This window comes from Mustela lutreola, chromosome 15 (genome assembly GCF_030435805.1).
Source record: "Mustela lutreola isolate mMusLut2 chromosome 15, mMusLut2.pri, whole genome shotgun sequence".
Lineage (NCBI taxonomy): Eukaryota > Metazoa > Chordata > Mammalia > Carnivora > Mustelidae > Mustela > Mustela lutreola.
This window is the reverse complement of record NC_081304.1, coordinates 50,791,727-50,810,239: the sequence shown is the minus strand read 5'-3', so window position 1 is coordinate 50,810,239 and position 18,513 is coordinate 50,791,727. Positions and strand designations below refer to the sequence as shown.

General features: G+C 41.2%; 1 protein-coding gene and 1 non-coding gene across 3 annotated transcripts in view; both read left to right on the top strand.

The window, feature by feature from the left end:
* ITGAE (integrin subunit alpha E) overlaps positions 1 to 18,513 on the top strand; it is a 67,815-nt gene that overhangs the window by 9,586 nt on the left and 39,716 nt on the right. For both annotated transcript variants that reach the window (XR_009348234.1, XM_059150092.1), the window contains exon 2: positions 10,975 to 11,095. Coding sequence is in view for 1 of the 2 variants with exons in the window: in XM_059150092.1 (XP_059006075.1) it covers positions 10,975 to 11,095 (121 nt within the window). In the remaining variant the exon portion in view is untranslated. The remainder of the gene's footprint in view (positions 1 to 10,974; positions 11,096 to 18,513) is intronic.
* Positions 3,533 to 3,675, top strand: LOC131817125 (U4 spliceosomal RNA). The gene has a single exon (XR_009348339.1). It is a non-coding gene; the product is annotated as a U4 spliceosomal RNA (small nuclear RNA).

Below are 18,513 nucleotides of genomic sequence, written 5' to 3'. Positions count from 1 at the left end.
GTATTATACTTTGGGTGATGGCAAGCAAGACACGAAGAATAGCTCCCAGGTAACTTGGGATGTAGGTTTGTTCATTCACTGCTATTGTTTTTTGTCTTTGTTTTAACTCTACTCTGCCCCATTCATTCATTGTTCTTGTGAAGAGAACCTTGGGAAACATTTTTTCTGGTTTTCCCGCTTCACCAGAATAATTCTTTTACCAATTGTGTGGACTCTGTGAATAATACAACTGATCATTTTCATCCTTAAACTGACTTCAAGAAAGTTCATACATTTATGCAGTTATTCAACAATTAATTTTATTTGGCATCCACTGTGACCTTATACTGTGTTCAGAGTCCAAAGGGGGACCAACCATAGAAAGTGCTAGCACTGATGCTCAAGCCAGGTGGTCTCCTTCCTGGTTTAATTTTGCCCTTTCATGTTCATCCCTCTTTCATTTTCTTTTTTTAAGATTTATTTATTGAGAGAGAGGGAGGGAGAGAGAGAACACGTGGGCAAGGGGCAGAGGACAGGGGAAGAGAGAATCTCAAGCAGACTCCTCGCTGAGTGCAGAGCCCAGTGCAGGGCTGGATCTCACAACCTTGAGGTTATGACCTGAGCCGAAATCAAGAGTTGGAGGCTCGGGGCGCCTGGGTGGTTCAGTGGGTTAAGCTGCTGCCTTCGGCTCAGGTCATGATCTCAGAGTCCTGGGATCAAGTCCCACATCGGGCTCTCTGCTCAGCAGGGAGCCTGCTTCCCTCTCTCTCTCTCTCTGCCAGTCTCTCTACCTACCTGTGATCTCTCTCTGTCAAATAAATAAATAAAATCTTCAAAAAAAAAAAAAAAAAAGAGTTGGAGGCTCAACCAACTGAGCCACCCAGGAGCCCCTCACCCCTTTTTTCTAATTGTCACTTTCCTTCCTTTTTTTTTTTTTTTTTTTGGCTTGCCCATCATTTAAAAATAAGTTTTACCTTACTGTCTTGTATATTTTTATGAATTGCCACAAATCATTCCGGGCAAGGCCAAAGTATAAGGGAGAAGAAATAAAGTGCAGATGTCTGCTTTCTGCCGGCCTCAGGGAGAGGGTTTGGGAATTGAGAAATGAGAGACTGAACACTGCCTTCTCACAAGGCACCCCCTCCTGAGCCTTTGAAAGATGTGTTTTTAACAAAATTCTAAACATGTACAAAAACAAAGAGAAGTACTGTAATGAAGTCAGTATACCCATCACCCAGATTACACCATTATCACGACTTGCCATCCTGCTGTATCAGTTCATGTCCCCTTTGGTTTCCTTTAAAGCTGTGCTGCTCAAAGTATGGTGTGGTGACCAGCAGCAGGGCATCATCTAACATCTTGTTAGACTACACTCTCAGTCCCACCTCCTGATCTACTGAATCTGAATCTGTATTTTAACAAGAAACTTGGGTGATCTGTTAGCACTTTAATGTTTCAGAAGCATTATTATAAGGCAAACCCAAAACATTGTGTCGTTTCACCCCACACACTTCAGTACACATTTCTGAGGTATGTGGTTATTTTTCTTACTAGGCCACAATGTTTTTATCATCTAAGAAATTTAACAATAATTTGGGGGTGTCCATATTCAAATCTTCCTGTCTCAGTTTACCACTTTTTAACAATAACTTTTTTGGAGTCAAAATCCAAACAAGGTCCAGATTACATTTGGTTGCTATGCCTCTCTTAGTCTAGAGTGGCCAGTTGCCTATATTTTGGTTTGTGTGTCCTTTTCGAGTCTCTTCTTTACTGCAGGGCTTGGTGGCTTGTCTGGTAGAAGAGCGTCATTCAGGATTTGTGTGTTTGCTTCCTTTTGGTGTGGTTTGCCCTTTTATCCCCAGAATTTCCCAAAACCTGAATGTTAGCGCTAATGACTTCATTAAATTCAGGTTTAACTTTTTAGGAAAGCATACTCTATAGTGGGGATTTTGCCATATTTCCTAGATTTATCTCAGTCCCCTCTGTGTTTCTTTTGCCGAAGTATTTTAAAGACCTGCTACTCAAAATGTGGGCACCACTTGAGAGCTTGTTGAAAATACAGAGTCTGGGACTCCTATAACCTTCTTATGGTGTCATACTCTGAGGCACCTATGTCTGAAGACTCATTCTTGGGGACATTAAGATTGACTGTTGGGTTCAGGGGGTGTCAATCTAATTGTAAAGTTTTCTATGAAACTTCCTTCTAGTAGTTTTATCTGTTGATGATCGTGGCCTGAATTCATTATTATACTATGGTTTGCAAAATTGTGTTTTTATGATTTTATTATTCTGCCCACATCAACTAGGACTATTTGGTGACCTTGAAGTGCAATTTATACAGGAAAGATAAGAAAAGTACTTAGTATTTTCTCTTTAATAAACAAATTTTAGAGTAAGGGGATGGTGCCCTCATTACTTACAGTGCTAACCAATGCAGTGTTTTGATTTGTTTTGGAGTTTTTTCTTCTCTTTTAAATATTATTATTAACTGACTGACAGAATTTTTACATATTCCATATGTTTTAGAAACTTGTACTTATATTTTAATGTAAACTTTTTTGAATTACACAATAAAAGTACACAATAAAATTCTGATTAATGACTTTTCAAATTAAATCAAATCCATGTCACCAGTACCCATTTCGAGAAACAGAATATGACCAATGGCCCAGAAGTACCCTTTGTTCCTCCCTCTAGTCATTCATTATGTCATCGCCAAGGATAACCACTCTCCTAACTTCTAATACCATACATTATTTTGCCTGTTTTAAACTTTGTGTAAAGGGAATTATACGGTATGGTCTGTTTTGCTCCTAGTCTTTCTTCTCATATTGTGTTTATGAAATTCAACCACCTTGGATGGGTTGGGTGGTTATTTTCACTGCTTTAGAGTATTCCACTGATTAATATTCACAGTTTTTCCTTTCTACTGCTGATGGATATTTGGATTATTCCAATTTGGAGTTATAAATAGTGAGGCTGAGAACATTCTTGTACATGTCTTCTTGAGAACATATAGACACACTTCTACTGGTGATATACCTAAAAATAGAATTGCTGGATCATAATTTGTGCATATGCTCAGCTTGGTGATACTCCCAAATGGTTTTCTGAAACGGTTGTACTGATTATGTTCTTACCAGTAGTATTTGAGAGTCCTAGTTGCTCCAAATCATTGCCAACAATTAGTATTATCTTTTTCATTTTCATCATTCTGGTAGTTGTGTAGTGATACTGTATGGTGGTTCTAATCTGCCTTTTTCTGAAGTCTATTGAGTGCTTTCTTATTCGATTACTGGCCATTTGGATAATATGTTGTGAAATGTCCTATTTCTATTAGCTTACATGCCTTTTTCTTACTGAGCTCTTAGAATTTTGCACATATTCTAAGTCTTCTGTCATATATTTGTGTTGCAAATATCTTCTCTCACTCTTTATTCTCATAATGATGTCTTTTGATAAACAGAAGTTCTTAAGTTTAATGAAGTTCAGTGTATCAGTTCTTTCCTTTATGGTTAGTGCTTTTTGTGTCCTGTTTAAAAAATATTTGTCTAGCTTTGCGCAGTGGCAGTATCGTAGCCAATGAGGTTTATCCGAGGCGCGATTATTGCTAATTAAAAAATATTTGTCTACCCCAGGTCCTTTGTTTTCTCTTAAAAACGTTATTGTTTCATTTTTCACATTCAGTCCATCTAAATCCACATTTTAACCTATCGGGAATGTGTGTGTGTGTGTGTGTGTGTGTGTGTGTGTGTGTGTGTGAGAGAGAGAGAGAGAGAAAGAGAGAGAGAGAGAGAGAGAGGTAGATGGGGTGAGAATAGTCAAGATTAATTTTTTTTCAGTATTGATATTCAAGTGACCCAGCACCATTTATTTAAAAAATCATTCTTGGGCACCTGGGTGGCTCAGTCAGTTAAGTGTCTGCCTTCAGCTCAGGTCATGGTCCTGGGGTCCTGGGATCAAGTCCCACACTGGGGTCCCTGCTCAGTGAGGAGTCCACTTCTCCCTCTCCCTCTGCCTCCCACTCATGTTCTCTCTCTCTCTCTCAAATAAATAAAATCTTGAAAAAAAAAAAAAAGAAATTCTTTCCTGGGGCTCAGTGGATTAAAGCCTTCGGATCAGGTCATGATCCCAGGGTCCTGGGATTGAGCCCCACATCGGGCTCTTTGCTCTGTGGGGAGCCTGCTTCCCCTTCTCTCTCTCCGTCTGCCTCTCTGCCTGCTTGTGATCTCTGTCTGTCAAATACATAAATAAAATCTTTAGGAAAAAAAATTCTTTCCTCATTGTTCTTCAGTGTTACCTTTGTCCTAAAATAGGTGATCATATGTGTTTGGACTCTCTGTTCCATTGGTCCATTTGTCTGCCTGGTTGGTCTTTCTGTCTGCCCTGTGCTAGTATAATTCGGTCTTAACTATAACTTTGTAATATTTTGATAGATGATAGTATGTTATCAAGTCTTACAAGTTTGTCTTTCTCCTTTAAGACTGTCTGACTATTCTTGCCCTATACAATTTCATATAAATTTTTAAATTGTCTTGTTAACATACCTCACCCTTCCCCAATAATTTGCTGGGATTTTGATTAGGATTCTATTGAAGCTATAGATCAGTGTAGTGATAACTGACAACAATACTGAGTTTTCATTCATGAACATGATCTAGCCCTCCGTCTATTTAGATCTTTAATCTCTCCTAATCTTTTCTAGTTTTCAGCATGGAGGTTTTGCATGTCTAACTAAAGTTAGACCTTTTTTTTTTTTTTTTTTAAGATTTTATTTATTTATTTGCCGGGGGGAGGGTGGGGAATCACAAGCAGGCAGAGTGGCAGGCAGAGGCAGAGAGAGAAGCAGCCTCCCCACTGAACAAGGAGCCTGAATATGGAACTCCATCCCAGAACCCTGGGATCACGACCTGAGCTGAAGGCAGCAGCCCGACCAACTGAGCCACCCAGTTGTCCCAAAGTTAGACTTATTTTTGAACATTTGATTTCTCTGTCTTTTGCTAATGGCATCTATAAAAATTGTTCACTGTTTATTTGATCATTGACGGTATATAGAAGTACAGTGGTTCTTTGTATATTGCCTCTATATCATGGGGCGCCTGGGTGGCTCAGTGGGTTAAAGCCTCTGCCTTCGGCTCAGGTCATGGTCCCAGGGTCCTGGGATCGAGCCCCACATGGGGCTCTCTGCTCGGCAGGGAGCCTGCTTCCTCCTCTCTCTCTGCCTGCCTCTCTGCCTACTTGTGATCTCTGTCTGTAAAATAAATAAATAAAATCTTAAAAAAAAAAATTGCCTCTATATCAGCAACCTTGCTAAAAGTTCTTGTTAATTCTTAGTGTTTGACTGTGGATCTGTTGTATTTCTCAATGTACTTAATCATTTCATCTGCAAATAGTGGCAGTTTTATTTTTTCCTTTCTAATCTTTATGCTCTGTATTTTTTTTCTTATTGCTCTAAGTCTTCTGGTAAAATGTTTAGTAAAGTGGTGAGAGTGATCATTCTTGTCTCCTTCCTGATTTTAGGGAAAGCTTTCAGCAACTCACCAATAAGAATGATGTGTGCTGAAGATTTTTGGCGGATATTCTTGATCAGGTTAAGGAAATTCCTTCTATTCTGGTTTACTGTGATTTTTTTTTTAATCATAGACCCAGAGGAGATTTTATCAAATGCCTTTTGCCTCTATCATAATGATCATATGATTTTTTTCTTTTTTTTCCCTGTTAATGTGATAAATAAGTCAATTATTATCAAATGTCAAACTGCCCTTCCATTTCTGAAAGAGACTCAACTTGGTTGTAATGTATTATTCTTTGATGTCACTAGATTCGATTTGCTAATATTTTGCTTAGGATTTTGACATCCATGTCCAAGAAAGAGATCTTTTATCCTTCACTGTATTGCTCCTGTCTGTTTTTCTCTGATTTTTGCTTGTTTGTTTTTAAAATCTTTGCTCTTGTTGGGTTTTAATATCAATGTTATTCTGGCCCCATAAAATGATTGGTAAGTGTTCTCTCAATTCTGTTCTCTGGAACAGTTTTTGCAAGATTGGTATTTCTTCTTTAAATGTTTGGAAGAGTTTTCAGGGAAGCCATCTGTGCTTGGAATTCTTCCTAAGGTTTTTAATAACCAATTTAATTTCTTTGATAAAGATTATTCAGCTTGCACTTTTTTCATCAGTTTTGGTAAATCTTTATTTCAAGGAATTTATCTATTTCAACAAAATTGTGAAGCATAGTGGCATAAACTGTATATACTATCCTCTTATTATTTCTTTATTTTATTTTACGTTTTCACTCTTACTATTTCTTAAATGTCTTGGGATCTATTCTGATGTCCTCTTTTTCATTAATATTGGTAATTTGTGTGGTCTTTTCTTCCTTGATCAGTGTTGCTAGGGGTTTATCAGTTTTATTAACCTTTTTTTAAAAACACACTTTAGCTTTGTTGATTTTCTCTACTGTAAGTTAGTTTTCTGTTTCTTTGATATATGCTCATATCTCTATTCCTTCCTGGACTTTCTTTGGGTTTGATTTGCTGTTCTTTTACCTTCTTGAGATGAAAGCTTAGATAATTAATTTTTACCCTTTTTTTTTTTTAACACATGCACTTAAGACTGTACATTTCCTCTAAGCCTTAACTATTTCCCACAAGTTTCGATTTGTTGTAGCTTAATTCTCATTAGTTCAAGATATTTAAAAATTTCCATTGTGATTTCATTTTTGGCTTTAGGTTATTTAGAAGTGCATTGCTTAATTTCTGAGAAGTTCAAGGTTTTTTTTTTTTTTTTTTTAGTTTCCTTTTTGTTATTGGCTTCTAATTTAATTCCACTATAGTCAGAGAACATAGTCTGAATTATTTCAATCCATTGAAATTTATTGAGGCTTACTTTTTGATGCAACATATGTTTCAGTTTTGGCAAATGTTTCATGTGCATTTGAAAAATGCTTATTTTATCATTACTGGGTACAGTGTTGTATTAATCAGGTAAGTTTTGTTAATTGTGTTATTCAGATCTTCTATATACTCCTTACTGATCTTTTCATAACTTAAATGAAAGATTGTTAAAGCATTAAAGCCTCTCATTTTGGTTGTGGATTTTGTATTTTTCCTTTTAATTCAATTAATATTTTTATGTATTTTGAAGTGTTGTTATTGGATACACACAAATTTTAAATTTATATCTTCTTGGTAAATGAAGAACAACGTATTTGTACGTATTTCTTTCTCTTCCTTATATAAAAGTCTGTAAACTTTTCCTTTGCCCAATGAATTTAATTTCTTTTTAAAATCTCTACTGCTAAGGGAAAAGCCATTAATTGGGGGGGGGGGAAATTTCATCAATTTCAATGGAAAAACTGGTTCATAACATCCAGCCCAATACCCAAACAGCTTTCTCTGATGGAAAAAATTTATTAATTTGTCAATAAAACAAGTTTATTCTAAAAAATTTTGAATTTAAAAATACAATTTACATATACAACTTACTGCAATAAAAGTTATTACCCTCATTAAAAGAGGAAATGAAGACTTGATGATGAGTAGTGGAGGATAGTTGTGAAGGAGTCATTATTATGAAAGCTATAATTTTCCTTCTGCACCATTTCTTCACTGTTTCTTCAGTCTTTTGGGTACTCGTGGTTATCTCGTATTCAAAATACCTTTAAAAATACCTATAAAAATAAATAGCACAGAAAAATACATTGAGGGTAAAATAAATACTAAACCTGAAAGTACCGCAAAATATATGGAATAGTTTATGCATTTAGCAGACTTCAGAGTCACAGAGTCTACTACCTCTCCAGCCCTTTCAATCGGCACATATATGCAAAAACAAAGCATTTGGGTTTATCCAAACAAGGCAAGCCTTGCACATTTGTTTCCTGTGATATTGTTGGGCTAGAAACTGTTTTATTAAATTTAGTATGTTTTTGCCTAAAAGTATGATATCAAAACATTATTGCTTATAGCATGTTTATGTGCTGTATTGGGGGAAGAAAAAGGCATTGTACCACCATAAAAAAAAAAAAAAATGTTTTCCAAAAAGCAGCATCAGTTTTCAAGAGCCACTGCAAAAAGTTGTTCATTGAACAGTAGCTGAACAGATGCTGTTTACTGAACTTCACCTTGCTCTTTTTCTATGTAAATATACATTAGAGTTTTTACAGTGGAGTGGCAGACCATGCTTCTAAGAATTCCTTCTGGTAATTGGTATAATTGGTAATTGGTAATTGTATTGAGAGGGACAAGACTTGGAAGAGAAAGGTTGGGAGACTAATGAACGTATCCAAGCAGGGGACAATGAGGTCAGTAGGGCAGAACCAAGTCCCAACAGAGGCCCAGATGCATATGGGAGTTCTGAGAATGATAAAAGTGGTACTGCAAGTCTATGGGGATAAGATGAGCTATTCAAGAAATAATGCTGAGACTATTTCATTTGTGGAGAGAAAAAGTAAAACCTGGGTCGCTATTTTACTCCATACACAAAAGTAAAGTATAGATGAATCAAAGATTCACGTGTAAGAAGTGAAACAAATAAAAAAAAAAAACCCAATATAGAGGAAAATGTGAGTGAACTTAAAAAAATAATCACTGAGGGGCATCTGGGTGGCTCAGTGGGTTAAAGCCTCTGCCTTCGGCTCAGGTCATGATCCCAGGGTCCTGGGATCGAGCCCCACATCAGGATCTCTGCTCAGCAGGGACCTGCTTCCCTTCTTCTCTCTGCCTGCCTCTCTGCCTACTTGTGATTTCTCTCTCTCTGTCAAATAAATAAAATCTTTAAAAAAAAAATCACTGAATGGGGAAGCATAACATAAAACTCAAGTCACAAGTGAAAAATGACAAACTATAGATGTGGGGAAAGATATCATGCAAGTTAAATAGCTAAGCGAGAAACAATATCTTTATCACATTGATAATTTCTTTTGATTCAAAAAGCTCTTACAAATTAATAAGAAAGTAATAAATACTTCATACAAATGGATAATGTATATGAATAGGTGGTAAACAACTTAAAAATTAAAAGGTTTTACCTCATTCATAATTTAAAAATATATTTTGGAAAAAAATAATAACTCTTTCAAAATAAGGATGAAAAAGTCTGCACACAGCCCAAGCTGTGCTGTGGGGAAACAGGACTTCTATTCTGTTGTTGTTGTATGAACTGGCATAGCCTCTGTGAGGGGCAATCTGTCAATATCAATATTTCCTCAAAACTTTTTTTTTAATTTTTAAATTTATTTTCAGCGTAACAGTATTCATTGTTTTTTTGTACCACATCCAGTGCTCCATGCAATCCGTGCCCTCTCCAATACCCACCACCTGGTTCCCCCAACCTCCCACCCCCCTGCCCCTTCAAAACCCTCAGGTTGTTTTTCAGAGTCCATAGTCTCTCATGGTTCACCTCCTCTTCCAATTTCCCTCAACTCCCTTCTCCTCTCCATCTCCCCTTGTCCTCCATGCTATTTGTTATGCTCCACAAATAAATGAAACCATATGATAATTGACTCTCTCTGCTTGACTTATTTCACTCAGCATAATCTCCTCCAGTCCCATCCACGTTGCTACAAAAGTTGGGTATTCATCCTTTCTGATGGAGGCCTGATACTCCATAGTGTATATGGACCACATCTTCCTTATCCATTCATCCATTGAAGGGCATCTTGGTTCTTTCCACAGCTTGGCGACCGTGGCCATTGCTGCTATAAACATTGGGGTACAGATGGCCCTTCTTTTCACTACATCTGTATCTTTGGGGTAAATACCCAGTAGTGCAATTGCAGGGTCATAGGGAAGCTCTATTTTTAATTTCTTGAGGAATCTCCACACTGTTCTCCAACTTTTTAGTTAAAAATTTCAAATATACAGAAAAGTTGAAATAAATGTGCAGTGGAAAAGTATATACCACACTTCGATTTGACAGTTGTCAACATTTTGTTATATTTGCATTACCGCATATATATCATACATATAAACATGTATCTATATATCCATCTTCATATATCCGTCTATCCTTCCATCAAGCCATCTTGTCTTTTGATCCATTTCAAAGTAAACTGCAGATGTTGGTATACATGATCCCTAAATATTTCAGCATACATATCAACTAGGGTTTAATGTGTGTTTATGGTTCTTTTTTGAGGGAAAATTTACCTTCAGTGAAATACGCAAATTTTAAGTTGACCAGTCAGTGTGTTTTTGACAAATGCACTCATCTTTGTCATCCAAATTCCTTTCAAGATCTGGGATACTTCCATCAGCCTACAATATAGTATTTTTTACTATAGATCAGTTTTGCTGGTTCTAGAACATCATGTAAATGGAATTATATAGTAGATACTCTCGTGTAAAGCTTCTTTTACTCAGCACAATGATTTTTGTGATTTACCCATCTTGCTGTGTGTGTCAATTGCTCATTCCTTTGTATTCCTGAGTAGTCCATTGTATGAATACACCACAGTTAGTTTATCCCTTCCCCAGCTGATGGACATTTGGGTGGTTTCCAGTTGGGAACTATTATAAATAAAGCTTCTATAAACTTTCTTGTCCATGTTTGAAGACATGTTTTCTCTTGGGTCATTTGAATGGAGGGTCATAGATAGAATGTATGTATATCCTCTCCCTGGGGCTCACAGTCTATTTTAACTTTAGTACAAGACTCTGTCATGAGTATGTGCTATCTGACAGGTACAGAAATTGCATAGTGGGAGGTGTGAGAAGGTGGGAAGTACTTCTAGGGGAGAACAAGGGAAGGCTTCCTAGAGGATGAGGCCTTGATGCTGACACAGTTAAGTAGGAGGATTGGGGAGTGCAGAGTCTGGGTCAGACATGCCTACATTCTTGTCCTATTTCCACAGGAAAAAGATCCAGGGAGTCTCATTTTCTCATCTATAAAATGGGGATGATGACACCACAAGATGTGGCTGAATGATAGGAATCAAAGGCCCAGCCATGGCCTCAACAGGCACCTCTTTTGTTAAACATTCCTCTTTTCTCCACAGGCCTTGCTCCTCTGGTGGCCTTCAATGTGGATGAGGCCCAGATCTGGGTGACTCCTGAGGGAGACACACCCTATGTGCTCAGCTCCCTTCTGCACCAAGACCCCAGCACCAACAAGACCTGGTAAGTGGCGCCCAGCAGATGAGACGCATAACTGAGGATGCCTCTGGGGAGTCGGAACAAGCCCCAGAGAAGGCCTGCACACCCAACCCCCACAGTCTGGGGACAACCTTCCTTCATTTTCATAAGGGTGTGCAGGAGAGAGGCTGTGAGCACTGGGCCAATCCTGGCCGTCTTTACTGCTGGGGAGCAGGGACAGGATACGACCTCAAAACTATTTTAAAATAAAGTTTATTAAGGTTGTTTTGTCTCTTATAGAAGTAACACATGCTCAGTATAGAAATCTAGGGCAATGACAAAGAGATCAAAGAAAAAATGGAAACTATGAGGCAGCAGGGAATGTGGTTAAGATGCAAGTTGTGGGTCTGGTAGCCATGGGTCTGTGACAGCTTTACTCTGTACTTGTGCAAAGCACTCAACCCACAGCCTCTTTCTTATCTCCACAGAAGGGGTAGAGATTTCCCTACATCCCGGGGTTGTTGCATGAGACTATTTAAGTTAATGCACGTAAAGGATTTATTACAGTTTCTGGTCAAATGCAAGCTCACTAAACATTGCATTTTCTGTTTTTAAAATCTCATCGGGGGGGGCATCTGGGTGGCTCAGTCGGTTAAGTGTCTACCTTTGGCTCAGATCATGATCTCCAGGTCTCGGGATTGGGTTCCTGCATTGGGGAGTCTGCTTCTCTTTCTCTCTCCCTCTGCTCCTCCCACTGCTTATTCTCTCTCTCTCTCAAACAAACAAAAAAATAAAACCTTAAAAAAAAAATCTCATCTGCACCCACTAGATAAGCCACAGATTTTTTTTTTTTTTTTTTTTTTTAAAGATTTATTTATTTATTTGACAGAGAGAGAGATCACAAGTAGGCAGAGAGGCAGGCAGAGAGAGGAAGGGAAGCAGGCTCCCTGCTGAGCAGAGAGCCCGATATGGGACTCGATCCCAGGACCCTGAGATCATGACCTGAGCCGAAGGCAGCGGCCCAACCCACTGAGCCACCCAGGCGCCCCTAAGCCACAGATTTTAAATGTGGCAAAATTCTGCTGCTGAGGATGTGGGAACTTGTGGGGCTGTAAATTGGTATAAGCAACTCAGAGAATGGTTTTACCATATCTGGTAATGTCGCAGATTCCTTTGACCTGCCATTCCACTCCCAGATCTGGCCAACCTCAGAGATACTTCCAGGCACAAGTAAAGGTATTTACTGTAACATTTCTTGGAATAGTGAAAGACTGGAAATGGTCCTCATTAGGAAAATGGAAGAAAAAAGCTTTGAATCACATATGATGTGATATTAGAAGCAGGTAAAATTAATAAAATGAGAACAGTGGTTGTTAACTTGAATCACTCTTGAAACATAAGGTTAAATTGGCAGTTGTATAGTTATATATACCATGGTCATTTACTCAACAAATATTTAGAATGGAGCATAAATTATTTTTTTACTCTTTTTTTTTTTTTTTTACCATTTTTTGGTTTGTTTTTTGTTTTTTAAATTAACATATAATGTATTATTTGCCCCAAGGGTACAGCTCTTTTAATCATCAGTCTTACACAATTCACAGCACTCACCATAGCACATACTCTTCCCAATGTCCATAACCCAGACACCCCATCCCTCCTAACTCCCACTCCCCAGCAGCCCTCAGTTTTTTTCCTGAGATTAAGAGTCTCTTAAGGTTTGTCTCCCTCCTGATCCCATCTTGTTTCATTTTTTTCCTTTTCTACCCCCACAACCCCCTGCCCTGCCTCTCAAATTCCTCATATCAGAGAGATCATATGATAATTGTCTTTCTCTGATTGACTTATTTCGCTCAGCATAATACCCTCTAGTTCCACCCACGTCATTGCAAATGGCAAGATTTCATTTCTTTTGATGGCTACATAGTATTCCAGTGTGTGTGTGTTTGCCGCATCTTCTTTATCCATTAATTTATTTTAAAAGATTTTCTTTATTTATTTGACAGAGAGAGAGAGAGAGAGAGATCACAAATAGGCAGAGAGGCAGGCAGAAGCAGGCTCCCTGCTGAGACGAGAGCCCGTTGTAGGGCTTGATCTCAGAACTCTGAGAGCATGATCTGAGCCAAATGCAGAGGCTTAACCCATTGAGCCACCCAGGTGCCCTTCCATTCATCTGTTGATGGACATCTAGGTTCTTTCCATAGTTTGGCTATTGTGGAGATTGCTACTATAAATATTTGGGTGCACATGCCCCTTCAGATCACTACATTTATATCTTTAGGGTAAATACCCATTAGTGCGATTGCCGGGTCATAGAGCAGCTCTGTTTTCAACCTTTTTAGGAACCTCCGTGCTGTTTTCCAGAGTGGCCGCACCAGCTTGCATTCCCACCAAAAGTGTAGGAAGGTTCCCCTTTTAGAGCATAAATTCTTTTTTTTTTTTTTTAAGATTTTTTCTTTATTTATCTGACAGAGATCACAAGTAGGCAGAGAGGCAGGCAGAGAGAGAGGAGGAAGCAGGCTACCTGCAGAGCAGAAAGCCCGATGTGGGGCTCGATCCCAGGACCCTGGGATCATGACCTGAGCCGAAGGCAGAGGCTTAACCCACTGGCCACCCAGGTGCCCCTAGAGCATAAATTCTTATGCTGTGGGGAGATAGACAATGAGCAAGCATGCAAAATATGTATTACATCAGATGGTGATAGTGGGGATATGATAATGTAGAAACATATCTTTAGTTTTGTCCCTTATTTTTTTTTTTTAAAGATTTTATTTATTAATTTGACAGAGAGAAATCACAAGTAGACGGAGAGGCAGCCAGAGAGAGAGAGGGAAGCAGGTTCTCCGCTGAGCAGAGAGCCCGATGCGGGACTCGATCCCAGGACTCTGAGATCATGACCTGAGCCGAAGGCAGCGGCTTAACCCACTGAGCCACCCAGGCGCCCCAGTTTTGTCCCTTATTGTCACCAAAATGACTTTGAGCTACTTTGCTTTGAAGCCAGGATCCAGTCAGGGTTCCTGTGTCGCATATTGTGTCTCTTTATTCTCTTTTAACCTAGAGCAATTTTTCCTTTCCTTTCTATTCACAGTGGTCATATGGCTTTCTCTGTGCTTGCTCTGTGGCCCAGTCCTGCTCATGCCCTGCCCCAGACCAGTTCCCTCCCCATCCCCGCTGCTTTGCTTCTAGTCAGTGGCTTTCTTATACAGCACAATGAGCCATGAGCCCAACATCCAGACAGGCTTTGGGGGCAGAGCCGTATGAGGAGCTTGAGGTTTCTGGCTGAGTGGAGTTTCCCATTTTCCCAAGTTGAGTGTAGTAGAAGATCTGTTTGGTGGAAGATGGGTGGGCAGTAGCAGCTCCTGAGGCAGGCTTAAAGCCCTGGGACTTGGACCATAACCCCGCCAGCCAAGCATGCTTGGACCCCTTGCCAGACTGTGATTTCCTCACTGTACAGTGAAGAGGCTGGTGACCATGTAAGCGGGGAGGGCAGGGTCAATTGATTCATTCATCCACACATTCGGCAAGTATTTATGGAGCATCAACTCAATCACAGGCAAAGTGTGGGGATAAGACAGCAGAAGAGGCACAGTCCCTGCCCCCATGGAACCCTCTGGCTCATGAAGGAGATAAACAAGACAGGCAATGACAAGAGGAGCAATAGCTGCTCTGGTGGCGATGTCTAGGGTACTCTGGAGACATAGAAGCAGGTGTATCCCTTAGCCACAAAGCGTGCATCAACTCTGAACTGAGGAGATGAGTACGAATTAGTGTGAGAAGGCAGGGGAGGAGGAAGCCCTGCTAAGAGCAAAGTGGTCAGGAGCCTAGAAGTTAGCATGAGCAAAGTCAAGGAACAGAAAATGTCAGGGGGTTGAAACTGAGTGTAGTGAGTACTAGGTTGGGAGAGGTGGGTGGTGCCTGTTACCAAGGCCCTGGGGGTTTGAGGAGCCAGAAAGGTTTGAAACAGGGAGGGCTCGTGAGAAGGTTGTTAATCAGTTTTTGGCTGCAGGAGGATGAAATGAAGGTCAGTGTTTGTTGTGATTTTTTTTTTGTTTGTTTTGGTAAAATTTTTATGGACATTTGCCACACAGAAAAATGCACCATCATAAGCATGTAGCTCAGGGAATTTCACAAAATGAACCACCTGTGTAAGCAGCATCCAAACAAAGGAACAAAACATTACCAGCCTCAGGATGCCTGGGTGGCTCAGCTGGTTAAGCGTCTGCCTTTGGCTCAGGTCATGATCTCAGGGTCCTGGGATCAAGTCCTGCATCGGGCTCCTTTTCAGTGGGGAGCCTGCTTCTCCCTCTGCCTATTGCTCCTCCTGCTTGTGCTCTTTCGCTCTCTCTCTGACAAATAAATAAATAAAATCTTAAAAAAAAAAAAAAAAACATTGCCAGCCTCACCTAAGCCCCCTCTAGCCTGGTGCTCCCTTTTAGGCACATCCCTTGCTGAGAGTTAATGCTCTGACCGCCTTCCATCTCCCTGGATTAGTTCTGCCTGTTCTTGAACTTATAAATGACACATGCTGTTATGTGGTTTGTTGTCAGGCTTCTCTCCCTCAGTATAGTCTGAATTTTGAAAGTGGTATTGCCTGAGACAATGATACTTATTCTTATTGCTCTCGGTCTTCCATTGTGTGAACAGTGCTGACGATGGGCATTTGGACAGTTTCCTTGGACAAATTATACTGCTCTCTGTGGACAGGTACACTTCCTTTTATCAGGCCTGTGCCCAGGAGTGGAATTGCTGAATCATGACTTGTGCGTAGAGCCAACATGTCGTTTCCCAAACTTGCAGTGCATGAGTGTTCTGGTTTCTCCCAGCATCAGTCCCAGTTATCTGTGACCTTATCTTGCCCAGTCCCCTCCCACCAGTACCGCAGCAGGGCCCTCTCCAACTCCAGGCCCCCTGCTTCAGAAACCAAGGTGAAAGGACATGGTGGATGAGAGGAGTTTGAAGCCCCTGGAGCAGAAGGCTCTGAGTCCACTACAAGGTGGGAGAAGAGCCTCGCTGGGCTCAGGAAAACCTCCTTGAACACCTGATGAAGCAGAGGGGGTTCATGGGAGGATGTGGTGGGAGGAACTTCTGGGTTCCTGCCACAAATGGTGAAGCCCAAGACCACGGACCTGCCTTACTGAACAGGAAATGCACTGTCGGCTGCCCCAGGGCCACAGAGAACAGAGGAGGCTGGCCTCCCTGTGAATGTGTAATGTGTCTCTCTCACTCCCTTGTGCTGTTTCTCCCTAAAATAGAACACTCAGGACTGGCAGCAGCATGGGTGTGGTTGCTGCAGGGTGAAGTGAGTGGAACATAAAGAAGGCCTTCCACATCTGAAACTAATGTAACATTGTATGTTAATTAGACTTCAATAAAAATGCAAATGAAACCATTAAAAAATAAAACTGTGATAAAACTTGGGGGATGGGCACCCAGGTGGCTCAGTCATTTAGGTGTCTGCCTTCTGCTCAGGTCATGATCCCGGGGTCCTGGGATGGAGCCCCATGTTGGGCTCTCTGCTCTGTGGGGAGCCTGCTTCTTCCTCTCCCTCTGCCTGCCACTCCCCCTTGCCTGTGTTCTCTCTCTGTGTGTCAAAAAAATAAATAAAAATCTTTAAAAATTTAAAAAAAAAAAAAACAGGGAAAAAAGAAGGCCTTCTCCTGGGAGGTATGGGATTAGACTCAGAATGGACCTACCTAGGTTAGAGGTGGGTGAAGGCAGGAGATGGACGCTTCTAGCCCACGGTACAATAGGGTCCCCAGAGCTGTCAGCTGATGGTGGGTTTGGTTATTGTTAGTCATTCAGTCAACAAACCTGGAGGTCAAGAGACTACCCATCATGCGGGACGAATGGGTAGGCAACAGAGGCAGCTCAGACTGGGCCCCAGGCCACAGCACTGCATGACGATATGAATGGCAACCTTAGTTTCCACAGTTCACAGCCTGGACAGCTGTACATGGTAGTCTCTTGAGAACTCATAGTCTAGGCGAGTATGGGGGTGGGTTCCAGTAGTCAGGGAGGCCTTGGAGGGGGTCAAGTTGCTCCTTTTGGGAAGACTTTCTGAGGAGCTGGGGTTTAGGATGACTTGTTGGCAGGAGAAGGAGGTGGGAAGGAAGTAGTTTGGGCAATGGCCTGAAGGAGGGAGAGCCGAGGCTATTCCAGGCCTGGGCCTCCACCACCAAACCATGATCTAGAATGGAGGCTAGTTTTGTCCCCACCTCTATGGGGGGGAGGGAATGAGGTGCTAGACGGAGGGCTGAGGTTCAGGCTGGGGTGGAGTCTGGAGCTGAGGCAGGGTTGCTGAGCAGGCGACCTATTTTGGGAGCTCAGCTGCAGAACCCACAGAGCTGCCCCTCTGCTCATCAGCCCTGCCCCACATTAGACCCCTTACCCACCGCCTGAGCGGTCAGTCAGTCAGTATTTAGCCATATTTACTGATCCCCAGTTCTGTGCCAGTCGTTCTTCCATACTCTGGAAATAACATGGTAAACAAGATTAGATGTGATCCTTGAGGAACTTACGGTCTAGTGTGGGGGGAGAGATTTTAAGCACATAAGCAAGTAAACAGGATACTATAGAACGTAACAAGTTCTGTAAAGGAAATAAAACAAGGTGACATGAAGCTGAGCAGGTGTGTTGTGAGGTGGGGCTGGTTAGAGAAAGCATTTATGAGGAGGTGACCGTTAAGCAAGGCTAGGAGATGAAAATGAGTCAGACTTGGGGAGTGAAAAGCAGGGCTTCCAGGCACAGGGCACAGCAAGGCAGAAGGCTTGAGCAGGCAAGAACTCGGGCTGTCCAAAGAAGGGGCTAGAACAGAAGCCAGCCAGTGTGGAGCTGGAGCTTAGAGAACAAAGAAATGGGAAGAGAAGGGCACCTGGGTGGCTCAGTGGGTTAAAGCCTCTGCCTTCAGCTCAGGTCATGATCCCAGGGTCCTAGTATTGAATCCCAGATCAGGCTCCCTACTCAGCAGGGAGTCTGCTTTCTTGGACCCTCTCCCCACTCATGCTCTCTCATTCACACCCTCTCTCTTAAATAAATAGATAAAAATCTTAAAAAAGAAAAAGAAATGGTGAGAGGAGGTCTCAGAGGCAGGGAGGGCTAGACCAGCAAGGCCCTGTAGGGTGCATCAGGGAGTACGGACTCTTTTTCTTTTCTTTCTTCCTTCCTTCCTTCCTTCCTTCCTTTCTTTCTTTCTTTTTCTTTTTTTTTAAAGATTTTATTTATTTATTTGACAGACAGAGAACACAAGTAGGCAAAGAGGCAGGCAGAGAGAGAGAGAGAGAAGCAGGCTCTGCACCAAGCAGAGAGCCCGCTGCGGGGCTCGATCCCAGGACTCTGGGATCATGACCTGAGCCGAAGGCAGAGGCTTTAACCCACTGAGCCACCCAGGCACCCCCGGACTCTTTTTCCAAGTGCACGGGAGGCTACTGAAGCAGAGGAGTAACACGGTATAAACTGTAAGGGTA